The sequence below is a fragment of the Nicrophorus vespilloides genome, unplaced genomic scaffold (assembly GCF_001412225.1).
Source record: "Nicrophorus vespilloides isolate i.1.1-1 unplaced genomic scaffold, Nicve_v1.0, whole genome shotgun sequence".
NCBI classification, from domain to species: domain Eukaryota; kingdom Metazoa; phylum Arthropoda; class Insecta; order Coleoptera; family Silphidae; genus Nicrophorus; species Nicrophorus vespilloides.
Window position 1 is genome coordinate 43,860 of NW_017099523.1, and position 14,055 is coordinate 57,914.

Consider the following 14,055-nt stretch of genomic DNA (forward strand, 5'->3'; position numbering starts at 1 on the left):
TTCTAAATATGTAAAATAAAAGGATAAAATATTCATTTACAAAATATCGGTCAATAAAATTACATTTTTAAGAAAAAATGAAGATCGAAATTTTGTAATTTATTAAAAAAGGAACATTATGTTTTTTTCCTTATTTTTCATATAAAAAAATATTACATGCGTCAACTTTAAGTCTAGATAACCCAAGTTACTTACCTAGTAAAGACCAATTAATGATAGTGGTCCAACTAAAACGTCGGTCCAAGTTAAGCAACTTTCTCTTATATATTTATAAATTTGATTTACCTACTGGTAAAAATCAAGCTTATCATAGCTCTATAAAAATAACTTAGACGGTCCTGGCGGTATTGATAAACGGCAAACTGATTAGCCTGTAGTTCAAATGTTTATGAATTCTTGCGTATTGTGGTGCGGTTTGAAAACTTTATTTGATTTATTTCTGTTGAAGATGTCTGCCAGTGAAGTTCGATTAAATGTGAACAATTCACACGTTCGATATTCGAACGATTATGGTATGTAATCAACTTATTTTCTGATTTAATATTTATAATTCTTAACATTAATTAATTATGATCAATAATTAATCAATCAATTATATTTTTAATTAATTATAATTAAATAATATTATTATTGTCATATATTGGACAAAAATGTATTACACAAATTTTATTTATTTTCTAAAAAAATATAATTGATTAGCCCTTTGGCCAGCCTATTAGTATATATATTTATTGTTAAAATTTATTTATGTATAAATTATATTTTTTTTTCTCTTCTTCTTATGTATCGATGTTTGGCCAATAAATTATTATTATTAATTATAATTGACTAAAAGTTAATTGCATTTTTTTAAACAGAATTTAGAATGTTAAAACACACTTGATTATTTACTGCATTCAAAACATAAAAAACATCAACGTGCTTAATTAAAAATTGAATTATTGTACACGAATAAAAATTAATAATTTTATAGGTTTGTTATTGTGGCTTATCTTGATTTCTCATAAATACATGTTTATAAACAGTTTATTTCTTAATATTCATTAATAAATTGGAGTTATTACATATATGATTATTTACACATTTTTTTATGTATATAATTTATAATAACTGCAATAATTTTAAATTGATATTAATAAATTTTTTTTATTTTATACAAGTTTCATCATCTTTTTTATATACAAAATATTATTACATTATACAATTATTTTCAAGTGTCTTGTATTTGATTTTGAGTATATTGTCCCAAAAAAAAGATACAAAATTTGTGATTAAATATATTATGTTGATTTGAGTTCATGTTTTCGCAAAAAAGCGGTTTAAGTTTCCTTATTTTATTAAGAGAGAATTCATTATTTCTACTGAAAATTCCATGAAGTTTTGTCAATAATAAAGCGTTGTAATTTTGTATTTACTAAATTTAAATCCGGTGCTCTTATGGGTTTTTATATAATATTTGTATATTGATCCAGATAACAACTTACAACGATGAAAGAAGATTCTTTATGTCTCTCACATATCCGTTTATAAGATAAGATTTTTATGATAATAAAATGTATTTTTTAATAGAGGAATATTGATTAAAAACCTTGAAACGTAAAGCAAATGCTGACATTCCTCTGGCCAGAATGGGGATATGTTTCGTCCTAAAGAAAATGACAAGTTTCTTTTTTTCAAACCACGTCGTTTTCAATGTCATTTAAGCATCTTTTCAAATATTTAGGATAGCAAAAAAATAATTTCACAAGCAAAAATTGTGACAACGTACGGACAAAAAAAAAGTTGAATCAAACAGGCAATACCTTAAAAATAGATTTAGATTTAATTAGATTTAATGTTAGTAATAATAAGACGTTTAATTTTATCTTCATTTTTTGTTTGCTTTCGGTTCTAACAATATTTTCTAAATCTACCACTGACAAACTATCATTCAGCATTCAATAATTCAAGATTCAATATTCGAGATTTATTATTTTATAAATAAAAAAAAAACTGCAATAACAAGTTTATAATATAGATAATTATTTTCCACTAACTGAAATACAAAACATCCGTTTGTGGTTAAGACCTCTTCCAATTTCTGCAGATAAGTCGAAACTTAAAAATATTTATAAAAATATAACATTCAGAGCAGAAAGACTTATAGCCCTTACAAATGTTAAATTATTATATATTTGATTGTATTGAAATACATATTTTTACGTGACTATTGCAATAAAGATTATTATTATTAAACTATTGAAAATAGTTGAATTTGACCACTCAATTAAGAGATAGTATTATAATATACATATTATAATCACTTTCTATTGTATATACGTTTCTAATCACGTAAAACGCAAAGGAAGTAAGTGATATGACCAATCGATGATAGTGAGACCTTGCTGCGTGCAAACATGTTATTTGCACCAACAAAAATATGTTTCTTCCAGCTCACTCTTATACGATTGCATGTTGGGATTCCAATTCTGCTCCAACCCCTACCGATTTGGTATTAATCTGTCCCCTTCCTATAATGAAAACTGCAGCCTCCATTTCGTCGAATGATAGATAAACTGGCCGAAATAAAGTAGGTGTGTGTGAAGATATCATCAGGTTTTACTGCTCGAACGAGTAATAATGTGGTGGCAGGATAATAATCATAGAAAATATCAGCAGATATTTTTTTGATACTTAGTTTGGTCTAACAAAAATTGATAGTTTTTGATTCCTTAGATAACGTGTCCCAAAGATAAGTCAATAAAATTAGAAAATAAAATAGTTGATAGTGCGAGTAATTGTTCCGCCAAACCGGACTAATCAAAGAACTAAATATATTATTTTGTAAAAATTTCAAACAAAATTACATTACATTATTTATAATATGAATCCAACAATTAGTGGAATAATGCTTATTTTCTACCACTACAAAAATAAAATTAAAATACAGCTACCTCACATTGTGACTGTTTGCCAATATCCCGCATTGTTTGAAACTACACTAATCCAGGTCTTTAAATCCGCATAAAATATAGAGCACAAGACTCTATAGAAAAAGAAAACAACGATCATTTAAGTATAAAATGTAATTTTGTGAACTAATTGTGTAGAGATTTGCTTAAAACAAATATAAAAAATTGTTACTATTTCTATAATACATATGAAGCAAATCTTTATTATTTTAAATATGGTTTCGTCATTAAAAAAAATCTCAAAGTTTCATACAGTTTATTTTTGCTTATAAATTTCTAAAATTGACAAATCTAACAGATATGATCTAAAACCATTTTTCAAAAGTTTTCTCCAAATTTTAATACTAATCTCATAAACCATACAAAATTAAAAACATTGATGAAACATTGATAACATCTTAGTAAGAAAAATTTCATAATTTATATTAAGTCATTAAGTATCCGATTTCGAATTGAATGTTTGATGTATAATATCTCAAACAAGAAGTACTATAATTAATCATAGTATGTGCCTAAACTATCTATACAATTTTGCCGATAATGCCAAAAACGAAGAAACCTGAAGAGCGAGTGGTGTTAAAATCGCGAATAGCGTTTAAAGCTTACTGGTAATTTAATATTTGTCCCTATAAGATGTGGTCGAATAGTGATCGTCAGTTGGTGAATATAGTGAATGACTTACCAAGTCCAGCTCTTGCAGTTTGAATAATGTTATTTGTGTGACATTTGATCGAGCATTGTCCTGAAAAAGGTTTAGCCTGTCTTTATTCACCAATCTTGTCTGCTTATTCCCAAGCTCCCTCGTCATTTTATCTATTTGGTAGTCTTATGAAGCTGTATTAGAAAATACCAACGCTCGACCTCCAGTCACTAAGCTTTTTTTAGTGAATGTTTGGTTTCGGTGTATGTTATCCAATCGTTCTGCCGAATGCTTGCGATTATCGATAAGAATCGATTTTTCAACATTCGTATAAATATGGTGTAAAAATCAGTTGCTTTATGTCATAACAGTAAAGAAAGGCAAGCTTAGTATTTTTTTTGTCTGACGTTGTTTATTTTATGCAGAACTCATGTCAAACCTTACTGATAATTCAAGGGTGGTTTCAGGAATATCCGTTTCCATCTTGCTGTCAGGTCGCCACGTGGTTCATTTTGAAGATTAAAATCGACACATTCAAACTTTTCATAGCCACATCATTATACTTTCACAATTGTATTCATATTTGAAAATAACCCTAAATTTTGAATTATCCATGGTTCCAAATTTAATCTACTAAAGGCAATTCGACAGATAATCACAAACAAAAACATTTCACTGAAAGCCGAAATATCTTTACAATAAAGAAGAAACAATCAAATGGTATCAAAGTTGGTATTTCAATATTCGGACATTTCATACTTAAAACCAATAGTATAGTTTATCTAACTGGAGAAAATGTCTGCCTATATTTGTCAATTACAAGAATAATTAAATTAAATTTTATTTTTAATGTTGAATTTCAATCTGAAGAAGAAATCGTTTTTTATTTCTTCTAAAAAATAATTATAACAAGGAAGGGATTTACCTTTGTTTTATAGTTAAATTTAGTGCAATTACTTTCCTAGAATTAAATAAATTCATATTTTGCTTATGGGCGACTAATAGCCGAATGATTAAGTCGCCCATAAGCATACCCACATACCAGTGGTCACAGGCTCAAATCTAGATTGTAAATAAAATTACACGACATAACAAAACGCTTAAGTATTGGACTTAATATTTTATTTTAGCATTGGTTACTGAGTTCAATAGAAATCTGTGTAACTACAAATATAATTAATGTAGGATAATAAACTCATTATGTATAATATTTTATATTTATAAGTTGGAAATTCCAAGTTTAATCTCAGTATTATAAGATATTATAGAAGTAAGATCACGCCTTTAATATCAAATTACGTTCTTACTCATAATTCATTCCATTTATTGATACTGTAGAAATATGTTGTGCCTGTGTGAACGAGAACATTTTCAAATTATAATTTGAAGATATTTACAATTCCAATAAAGTTATAAAATAAAGTTTACGTGCTGTACTTAAAACATTGAAAATCAAGATTAAGTTTTGAACCTTTAAAATCCGTAGTGAAAATTATACCAAAATTAAACCAAAGTTTAAAATAAATATGTTGAGTTCTGGATTCCATAATACAACTACCATAAATAAACAACTGTACAAATACAAGTTTGTATTATTCAGTAAAACAGGTGCTACACGTCTTCAGATGTCCTTGCTCTGGGAAAAAAGTTCTCCAAATAATCGAGATATACTGATTCAAATTAGGAAAGGCTTTTTGCTTAAAACAAATAATGCTAAAGCTGAAAACTCACTTAAAATTCTCATGAAGGCTGGTGTACTATCTTATAAAACGAGTTCTCAAAGCACTGAAACTATAGCTTCATACTCAGTTGTAATTTCAAGATTGGAATTGGAACTCACTGACGAGGATATTGCCATAAGTTTAAGGAATTGCCAATATAACTTCCGATACTGTAAACGTATTATATCGAAAGTGACTAATACAAAAATGCAACTAGTACGAGTAATAACTGGAGATAAGAAATCCTTTGAAAGGATGCTCGCAAGCAAGTATTTTTTCTTCATGAATAGACTATATCCTATTGAAGCTAGTAAAACTCAAAACCCAATACCTCGGTCTTTTGAAAAATTATCATCTTTTGATGATAAATATAGATCATCTAAAATGTGTAAGCAATCCCAAAAATTACATGACTACTCTTCTACTTCTATACCATCCAGATGTAGTGATAGTGACACTGAAAATAGTGAAGAATTACCTTCAAATTACACAAAACGATCACCAAATTCGATTAGATGCGGATATTCTCCTAATGTGAGAAACAGATTCAATAAAAAAACGACCTCCTATCTATATCCATCAAGAATCTCGGCTGTTCGGAATCGTAAACCGTTAACTTTTCATGATTGTATGATGAGTAAGTACAAAGTTTATCGATAATCTAAGGAAAATTGCATAAGTACTTAAAATTAAGTGGCTTAAAGAAGAAGCAATTATATTGCACTTATTTGCATTAATATCATTAAGTATGAAATGTAGAATTATAATATATAACAATATTTATTAAAGCCTCGGCAACCGGAGCCGCATGTGGATAGCGAAAATGAATTTTACTAGCAAAATTTGCGTCTACGTGCAGTTCCCATGACCTTAAAAATGGTTATTTGTTTCAAAAATGTTGCGGACCTTGTATCCTTAAGAAAAAACAAAATAAAGTTTAAAAGTAGCAACTCTGTTAATTATTTATTTAATGTTTCGTAATAATAATTAGTTTCCCAATCGCTAATTATATAAATAGAAACAGACATATTTAAAGAATCCGTGAATAAGTGAAACATATTTAAAATCATAAATCAATTATTTAACAAAAAATATTCGAAGTGTATCCTTCTAGAATGAATTGAGTGAATCATTTAAGTGATTCAAAGCTGAACTATTAATTGACAGCACGTAACCTTCTTGATAAACATTTCAAATAAAATATTGCTGATATTTTAGTCGAGACTTTGTATAAAATATATGAAACTAGAATTTATAATTCTTTTTTAATTTATTTCGATAATTTTCGTTGAAATAATATATTTCGCATTGTTTATATCCTTTTTATATAATTTATATATTGCTTACAGATCCACTCTCATTGACCACAGACGATAAACATGATAACAAAGAAGGTTAGTCTTTTTTTTTATAAAATTAGATATCGACTGATTACTTCAATTTCAGCAATCGAGGATATTATTTATCCGGAGGAAAATGAAACTTTGGAAGCTATACCGAATGAAGATGATAAAAATGCATTAGCTGCTTTCAAGACATCCGCCCAAGGTAAAAGATAACAAAATCCATTCAAAAACCATTCAAATGTTTGCTACCCGAATTATTCGTTAATCTATCATCGTTTTAAGAAGTGGATTATCCGATTTGTTCGCAGTCCAAACTATTTGTTAACCCATGGGTTTTCAAACTATAAAAATTTAAGAAAAACTACTATTAACAACAAAGTTCGCCCTGAGATATACCAATGTTTTGACTTGGGACATCTAGCAAACCGAAAAAGTTTGGAAGCCCTGCGTTAACCCATCACCCACTGTGTACATATATAAAAAATATATTTCTAATTGTTCTTGTTCTTTGTAGGTATGATGGATATTGCTTTGCTGACATCGAATGCAAACCAACTGAGATACCTGACGATGCTCAACCAGAGGAGTGCATTTTACACGCTTCTCATAATTTTGATTAGCACGTCACTGTTTCTGCAAGTGGCAGTAGGAGTTTGCTTAATCGTTCGTGCTATGGGCGAGTACAAGAATCAACCTGAGAGTGCGGCTGTGAAACATATGAACATCTTCGGCACCTGCGCGGTTTATGCGATTTTGATCATCAATGTTTTCATAGCCAGCTTTACGGATATACCAGCACCACTTACATAATTAAATGACAACTCAAATTGATTGCATTGAATGCAAACATGATCTCATTTAGCATTGAACGTTCCACAATTGAATTTTATTGATTTAAAATTATTTCAACAAATGATATATCGTCATTTGATATTAGGTTTTTTATAATAACAAATTGATCATATCAAAAATGAACACAAACTCTTCTGTTCTCATTCACCAACTCACCATTCACCTTAAATGTTCCAAATTGAATAACATTGAAGACTATTGAAGACTATTTCCATGAATCATGTGAAATCATCACATAAATTAGCGTACGCTAAGCGAATAATTATTACTTTTTGGTAGCTCTTATCTCTTAATTAATAGTTTAATCTTCTTCATGACTTATTATTTACTCTGTTATTATAAATTATATTAGTTGAAAACATTGGTATTCGTGTATATGCATTTTATTTCGGAATTAGTATTATTATAAATCGTTGATAAAATAAATACGGAACGAAGGACCATTTCCAAGCAAATAAGAACCATCCATTATTATTTATAAAAAGAAAGAGACGAAAAGAAAACAATGTGAGAGGAGAAAGGATAATTTTGTCCTCCGCGACGGAACGGTGGATATAATCAATATAAAATGGGGAGGCTTTCATTTCGTTTTCGGCCGTGATTGAAACAAACTACCCCCTTTCGTACAGGGTTCAACTCGGCAATGAAAACAAACGACACTTGAAACCGGAAATATTAAACGGACGCCATAATTTCCGGACCTCTTCCACCCCCGGATGGATTATTCAAACAAGTTGCGGTCCCATCCTTTTTTTTTTACCGTCGAGCGGTATTTGCACTTGCAAGGGGATACAAGTCTGCAATAAAATTCTAGTACATAAATTCCGGCAGATGGTTGTAATCGTTGCAGTTTTCGACCTCACGTGCTCCGCGATGAGGGGGAGGACTAGCAGACTCGAATTTTCATACTGCTCGTAATTAGATAAAGTCTATTAGGTACCTTGAGGGTATATGACCTTTTACAGTTGCCGTAAAACATTTACGACTTTATCAAAACACGTTCGGAAACGCTCATTTGCGAATGAAGTATTATATACGCAAATATTAAAATGCACGTGAAACGAAACCGTTAAAATATACTTAGTGCGTCATTCCTGTGCGTTTTTCTTTTGCTTCTATTTAATTTTTCATCTCTTCGTTTAATGAGAGCGCCAATGCACTGCGTTTATAATTAAAAGTCCTTTTTCATATTTTATATTGCGTTTATTTAAAGATCAAAGGACAACAGATATTGAAATTAGCGTATTTTTAAAACGACAAGACAATGAATTTCTCTACTTCAAACATATTTGTTATATAACTGTTGTATTGATATTATGTAATTCAATTAAATATTTAAAAAAAAACAGAAATAACCTAGTTTCGTCTACCGTAAACACATTTCCTATGTAATCATATGTTTGTATTGTAATAATTGACTTATATTGTTTTGCTTATGTAATTATATATATATATATCTCAAGCAGGGACGTCCTTTGGAGGTTGGGGCATAAATATGAGTGAATGAATGGCGAAGAAGCTTCTAAAAAATCTGTGAGAGCATCATAGGTTTGTCATCACTGGTCCAAGAAGACCATGTCTAAATCTATCCCTGATTAGATGCTTCATTCTTCGAAAGGTGTAAAATAAACTGATATAATTCTTGTAGAACGAATATGCGAGTAAGATAATTATTATGAGAATTAGTGCATATTTTTATATTTTGTATACTAAAAACTACTTTTATTTCAATTAAAATAACTATTATTATGCAGTTTATTTTAAGTTTTGTCTAGAACAGCGTTTCTCAAACTTGTAATTGTAATGCACCTTAATTGCCTTGCCTTGACACAAGGTAACAGCTGTCATTTCTCAACCCATTAAACATTTTGGAAGCTTGTCTAAAAATAATTTAAATATACAATATATATGTATGACATAAATCATGAGCAATTCGAAGACTTCTCTTTAGAATCGTAAAATCGTCTATTTATCATTCTCTTTTATACTTCTCAAATTGTTTACATTCCATGCAATTGCATTCTAAAATACTTTATTTCCTCCTTTAATTTATTTTTTTTTCTAAACTATTTTAAAAGATATATCAAATGTTTTATTTAAAGTTTTTGACAAAGCCTAATAAACTAATTGACGTTAAGAATTATAGGTTTCGCATTTAAGATTTTAAGGAGCTTTCACATGAACAACCGCATCGCCTTTGAGAATACTTAATTACCTGGGTACGAATTTAACGACGATGCATATCGTGATTGCATGATCATTATTATCTGAAGCACTTAGCGTACATATCCCAACTGCTTTCCTATCTCTTTTGTATTTAAGTCTGAGAGTCTTGCTTCCAAGATAATTGATGACTCTGTAGCCCGTTTATGGATGGAGAATTCCGTTCCACGTACAGAAACTATTCCAAGCATTGCGCGCTGTTTTCAATCTCACAGTTTGATAAATACAATAAAACAAACAAATTGTTAATTTTCAATAGTTCTTTCATTTAACTAATTCTATAATGTAACTTATTGTGATTAGTTACATTTTGCTAAAGGTATTTTTAGAACTTTTATAATTCAAATATAATTTGTTTGAACACCGAAACCATGCGCATTAACAATAATAATCTAATTGCTTTTAAATTATTATCATGCACATTTTTTTTTCTTGACACAATCATGAACTTACATAAATTTACATCAATTGTTAATATGTATATAAAAGTTTAACTTAAATTTAAAAGTTGATGGCGTATTAGTTAACTGACATTTTGTTCGGAAATCGTTGCGTTTTTATTTAATGTTCGGGAACCGAATCTCTCAAGAATAGAGGTTCCACTGTATTTTATTTTTTTTAATATTAATAAAACAATATGATTATTGTAGGTGTACTTATATACATCGATCTAAGAAACTTAGTTCAAAAAGAACTATCGAGGTTCGTAATTAAGTAGAAGAAAAACTTTGGATGGCCGTTAACAAATTACCAGCAAATGGAATATTTAAAGGCCCGTCGGAGTTTTAGTTGAGAAAGTAGACAAATGCTCATTACATATTAACCAGGCTGCGACTTTTCATTTCGAGGCTTCAGCACGAATGAAAAAGTCCAAAAAGATAAGTAAATTGAATGAAACAATGAGAGACGAAGGACGAAAGTCGAACGAAAGAAATGGCAAAAAACTAATGAAATTAAGAATGCCATGATGCTCTTGGAAGGAATACACTTCAATTGCGACGAACATCGCCAAAAATGATTGCACGATAAACGAAAACAAAAAAAATAATTACAATTCGTTTAAGCGAATAAAAATGAAGTGCGCTCCTCCATCCTCGATACGCATTTCTTTTGTGGAAACAAAAGCACGGATTCTTTTTTATCGTGAGAGCTCCCTTCTTTTCTCCATGTAATAGCATTCCATTCAATTAGGTTTCACTTTTCTTTTAGATTGAGAGAGTTCTAAATTGGACGATTTAAAAATAACGAGCAAATAAAAAGATACAAAAAATATACTAAGGTGTCTTCAAATTACGTATATTTGCAGACAAAAAAATTACATAATAAAAAAATCAATGAAAATTACAAAAAAAAACAACAAAATTAATAGATTGTATAAAATTTAACTTCTGATTATCTGATAGTTGATGACGTATAGATAGAGTATATTTACTACACAGTTTGGACATTGAGAAATTTGTTCGGAAACCGAAACAAATTTGTTTTTGTATTATATTCGGAAACTAATAGTTCCACTGTACATAAGAATAAAGATATTGAATAGATTATTTATAAATCTGATATTAGATTATTCATTGAACTAATTAGTAACGAACGAGAGTTCGGTAAAGCTTTACTGCTGTTCGTTTTTTGTACGTCTAATGGACATTAATGGGTGCAAGATTGGGATAAAACCAATTAGACAAAACCGTTCCGTGTTTTGCTGGAGAATTGAGGACGCGCATCAGGTGAACGAAATTAGCAGCCAGCTAATTACGTTCTCCTGTTTGTGCAAATTACGAATTCTGCAGCTTTACACGAGACACAGAGATTGCGTTCCGGCGCATTGCCATGCTCTAGGATTTGGATTGAATAATACGAAGGATTAAGAAAGGAATTTTCTTCGTCCTTCGAATCCTTAATACAGGAAAATATATTCAAACGTTGCTCAACGGTCTCAATTCTAGATGCTCAGAACCAATTTGTTTTTTATAACTCCCAAATTTATCTCCCTATTTATCTCACTTTTGTGTTACTTAAATCTCTTACATTCCTCACAATCTTAATCTATAAAACCTTTTTATTGAAGGTCAGAAAAACAAAAATTGTATTCTATACCTTAACTATATATAAATTATATAAATATTAAATGCTGTAACTATTATAATAAATAAACTGATTTTAATTGCTCGAGTGAAATTGCAGAGACGAAATTCGAATCTGTGTAAGGTTTTCTCCACTTACAACACTTTATTGTCCATCAGTTTAGTTCTCAAGAGCTTACATGCAATTAGGAACTTGCACAATGTCATTAAAATAACAGTTTTAATGGCACCAGTTACCACTTTTGCATACGATTATATTATTATGTAACATAATCCTAGAATTAAAATATCTTTCCGAGTGTATCAACAACATGTATTCTTTATATAAATGATAATTTAGCAATAAATAAATAAATTTGCAAAATTCGAATTTGTTTGATATATTAGATATTTAATGTTGATGAAATTAGAATTATATTGATAAGCCGCGTCACCTGGTGTCCCCCAATTTAATATTTATGCAAGAAATTTTTTTTTCAGCGGAAAGAGGGAGATCCAATTTATCCGTAATATATAGGCAAAAGGCCCCATAAATTGGGGGTAAATTAAGTCTCCTTTCCCCAATCGAGTTTAATTGACTGTTTGCTTTATGAACGCGCACCCTTCCTATGTGAATTAGTCCACGATGAATCTCTCCATCCGTGTGTATGTGTCCCCAATCCGGATTTTCGACAGCCTGAGCGGATAAATAAAATAATTTGTTCGGGACTTTTTTATGCGCGTAATGGAATTTTCTATGTCGGAATGGGAGGTAGCTGCAAAGGAAGGATAAACCTGCAGATATAAGTAAGGGAGCCATATAAATTCATGAAGTTGCTCCCCACATGACTTATTAATAAGGGTATTCCTTTATTTAAACGCTCTTTTCATACGCGCTAAGAGAGTGCGAGAATCGCGTGAAAAATTCAGGACCTCTGACAGGCTTTGCTTTCCACCCAAGTTTTATTTTGTATTATACTCGTTCGTCCTCCACCTCTTTTTTTGTTGTTGTTGCCGTGTGTTGTATTTGTATCCACGTCGCACACTCACCGCTCCTGAGCTACACTTTGAAGGAGGGTTGTAATTAATTTACGCCCTTTTGTAATCCGTAAGGCCGCGCTCTTTTTCATAATAGCGGGGAGCGCCGCAGGTGAATTTGCTGTAACCGAACGCCCACCGACCCGATGGAATAGCCACTTAAGGATTAAGCTCTTAGCAACACCGGAAAATAAACACAGCTTCGCACAAAGTGAAAGTTCTCTCATGCAATAACAATATACGCTGTTGTTTATAATTATTAATTTCATCTGAAGATTGTACACTCAGCTGGTTTCATTTTTCATATGAAGAAATGTACATCCAATCAGTAACAAACTTTTTACATATTTGCTTAATCTGTTATGGCTGAAAATTGATCCATTCGAATGTAATAAAAATAGGAAGTTTTCTTGCAATACTTTTATTTTATTACTTTTAAGTTTTTCAGTGTATTATTATAAATATTTAATTACTGCTCAAGTTGGTTTCATTTTTTAAAATAAGTTTTTTTATCCCTTTTCTTCATTTTGTATACATTTCTTTATTTGTTTAATTACAAAAAAAATAGATTTTATAATAATCTGATGGTATTATATATTCATATGTGTAATTTCAGTTCTCCAACGCCTCGGTTTCCGAATAATGGTACAATAACAATCAGAATGTCTCGGTTTCCCAACAGAATTTCGTTTCCTCAATAGGAAATCTGGTGACTAAGCACATGGATTATAAGGATTTTTTTCAGCTCTTAATTAATACTACGTGCTGTGGCTCTATAACAGCGGGCGGGGAACTTTTTTAACAATTACCCCAAAATATTTTTGCGTAAGTCGATATTACTCCCCCCATTTTGAAAAGAAAACAATCAATGTAAATTTTAAATAAACATTATTTATTGAATTAATTTACATTTACAAATTTATAAAAAAAAGTTACATGAAAATAGTAAGTATGTAATAGAAAAACAAAATAAAATTCTTAAATTGGAACAAACAAAAATTAATTGAAAACTTTCCCACTTCAGGTTTTGGAAAAATGAAGTTGCTTCATGTTTGATATAATTACTTTCCCCTCTTCAGGTTTTGGAAACATGATGTTGCTTCATTTTGATATAATTACTTAAAGGGACTTTTTGATGTAAGAGCAATTTGAATACAGTCTTCGGCGTTTAATCGATTTCTGTTTTTCGTTTTTATGTTCATTAGAGTGGAAAAGCCTTGT

The 14,055-nt window shown here is 30.0% G+C and overlaps 1 protein-coding gene across 1 annotated transcript; it reads left to right on the forward strand.

Moving 5' to 3' along the window:
* The first annotated feature begins 417 nt into the window (after nucleotides 1-417).
* Nucleotides 418-8,793, forward strand: LOC108564653 (ninjurin-1-like). The gene is made up of 4 exons (XM_017923734.1): nucleotides 418-512; nucleotides 6,662-6,706; nucleotides 6,759-6,860; nucleotides 7,173-8,793. The coding sequence occupies exons 1-4, from the start codon at nucleotides 449-451 to the stop codon at nucleotides 7,466-7,468; spliced, it is 507 nt and encodes a 168-aa protein (XP_017779223.1). The 5' UTR covers nucleotides 418-448; the 3' UTR covers nucleotides 7,469-8,793.
* Nucleotides 8,794-14,055: the final 5,262 nt, after the last annotated feature.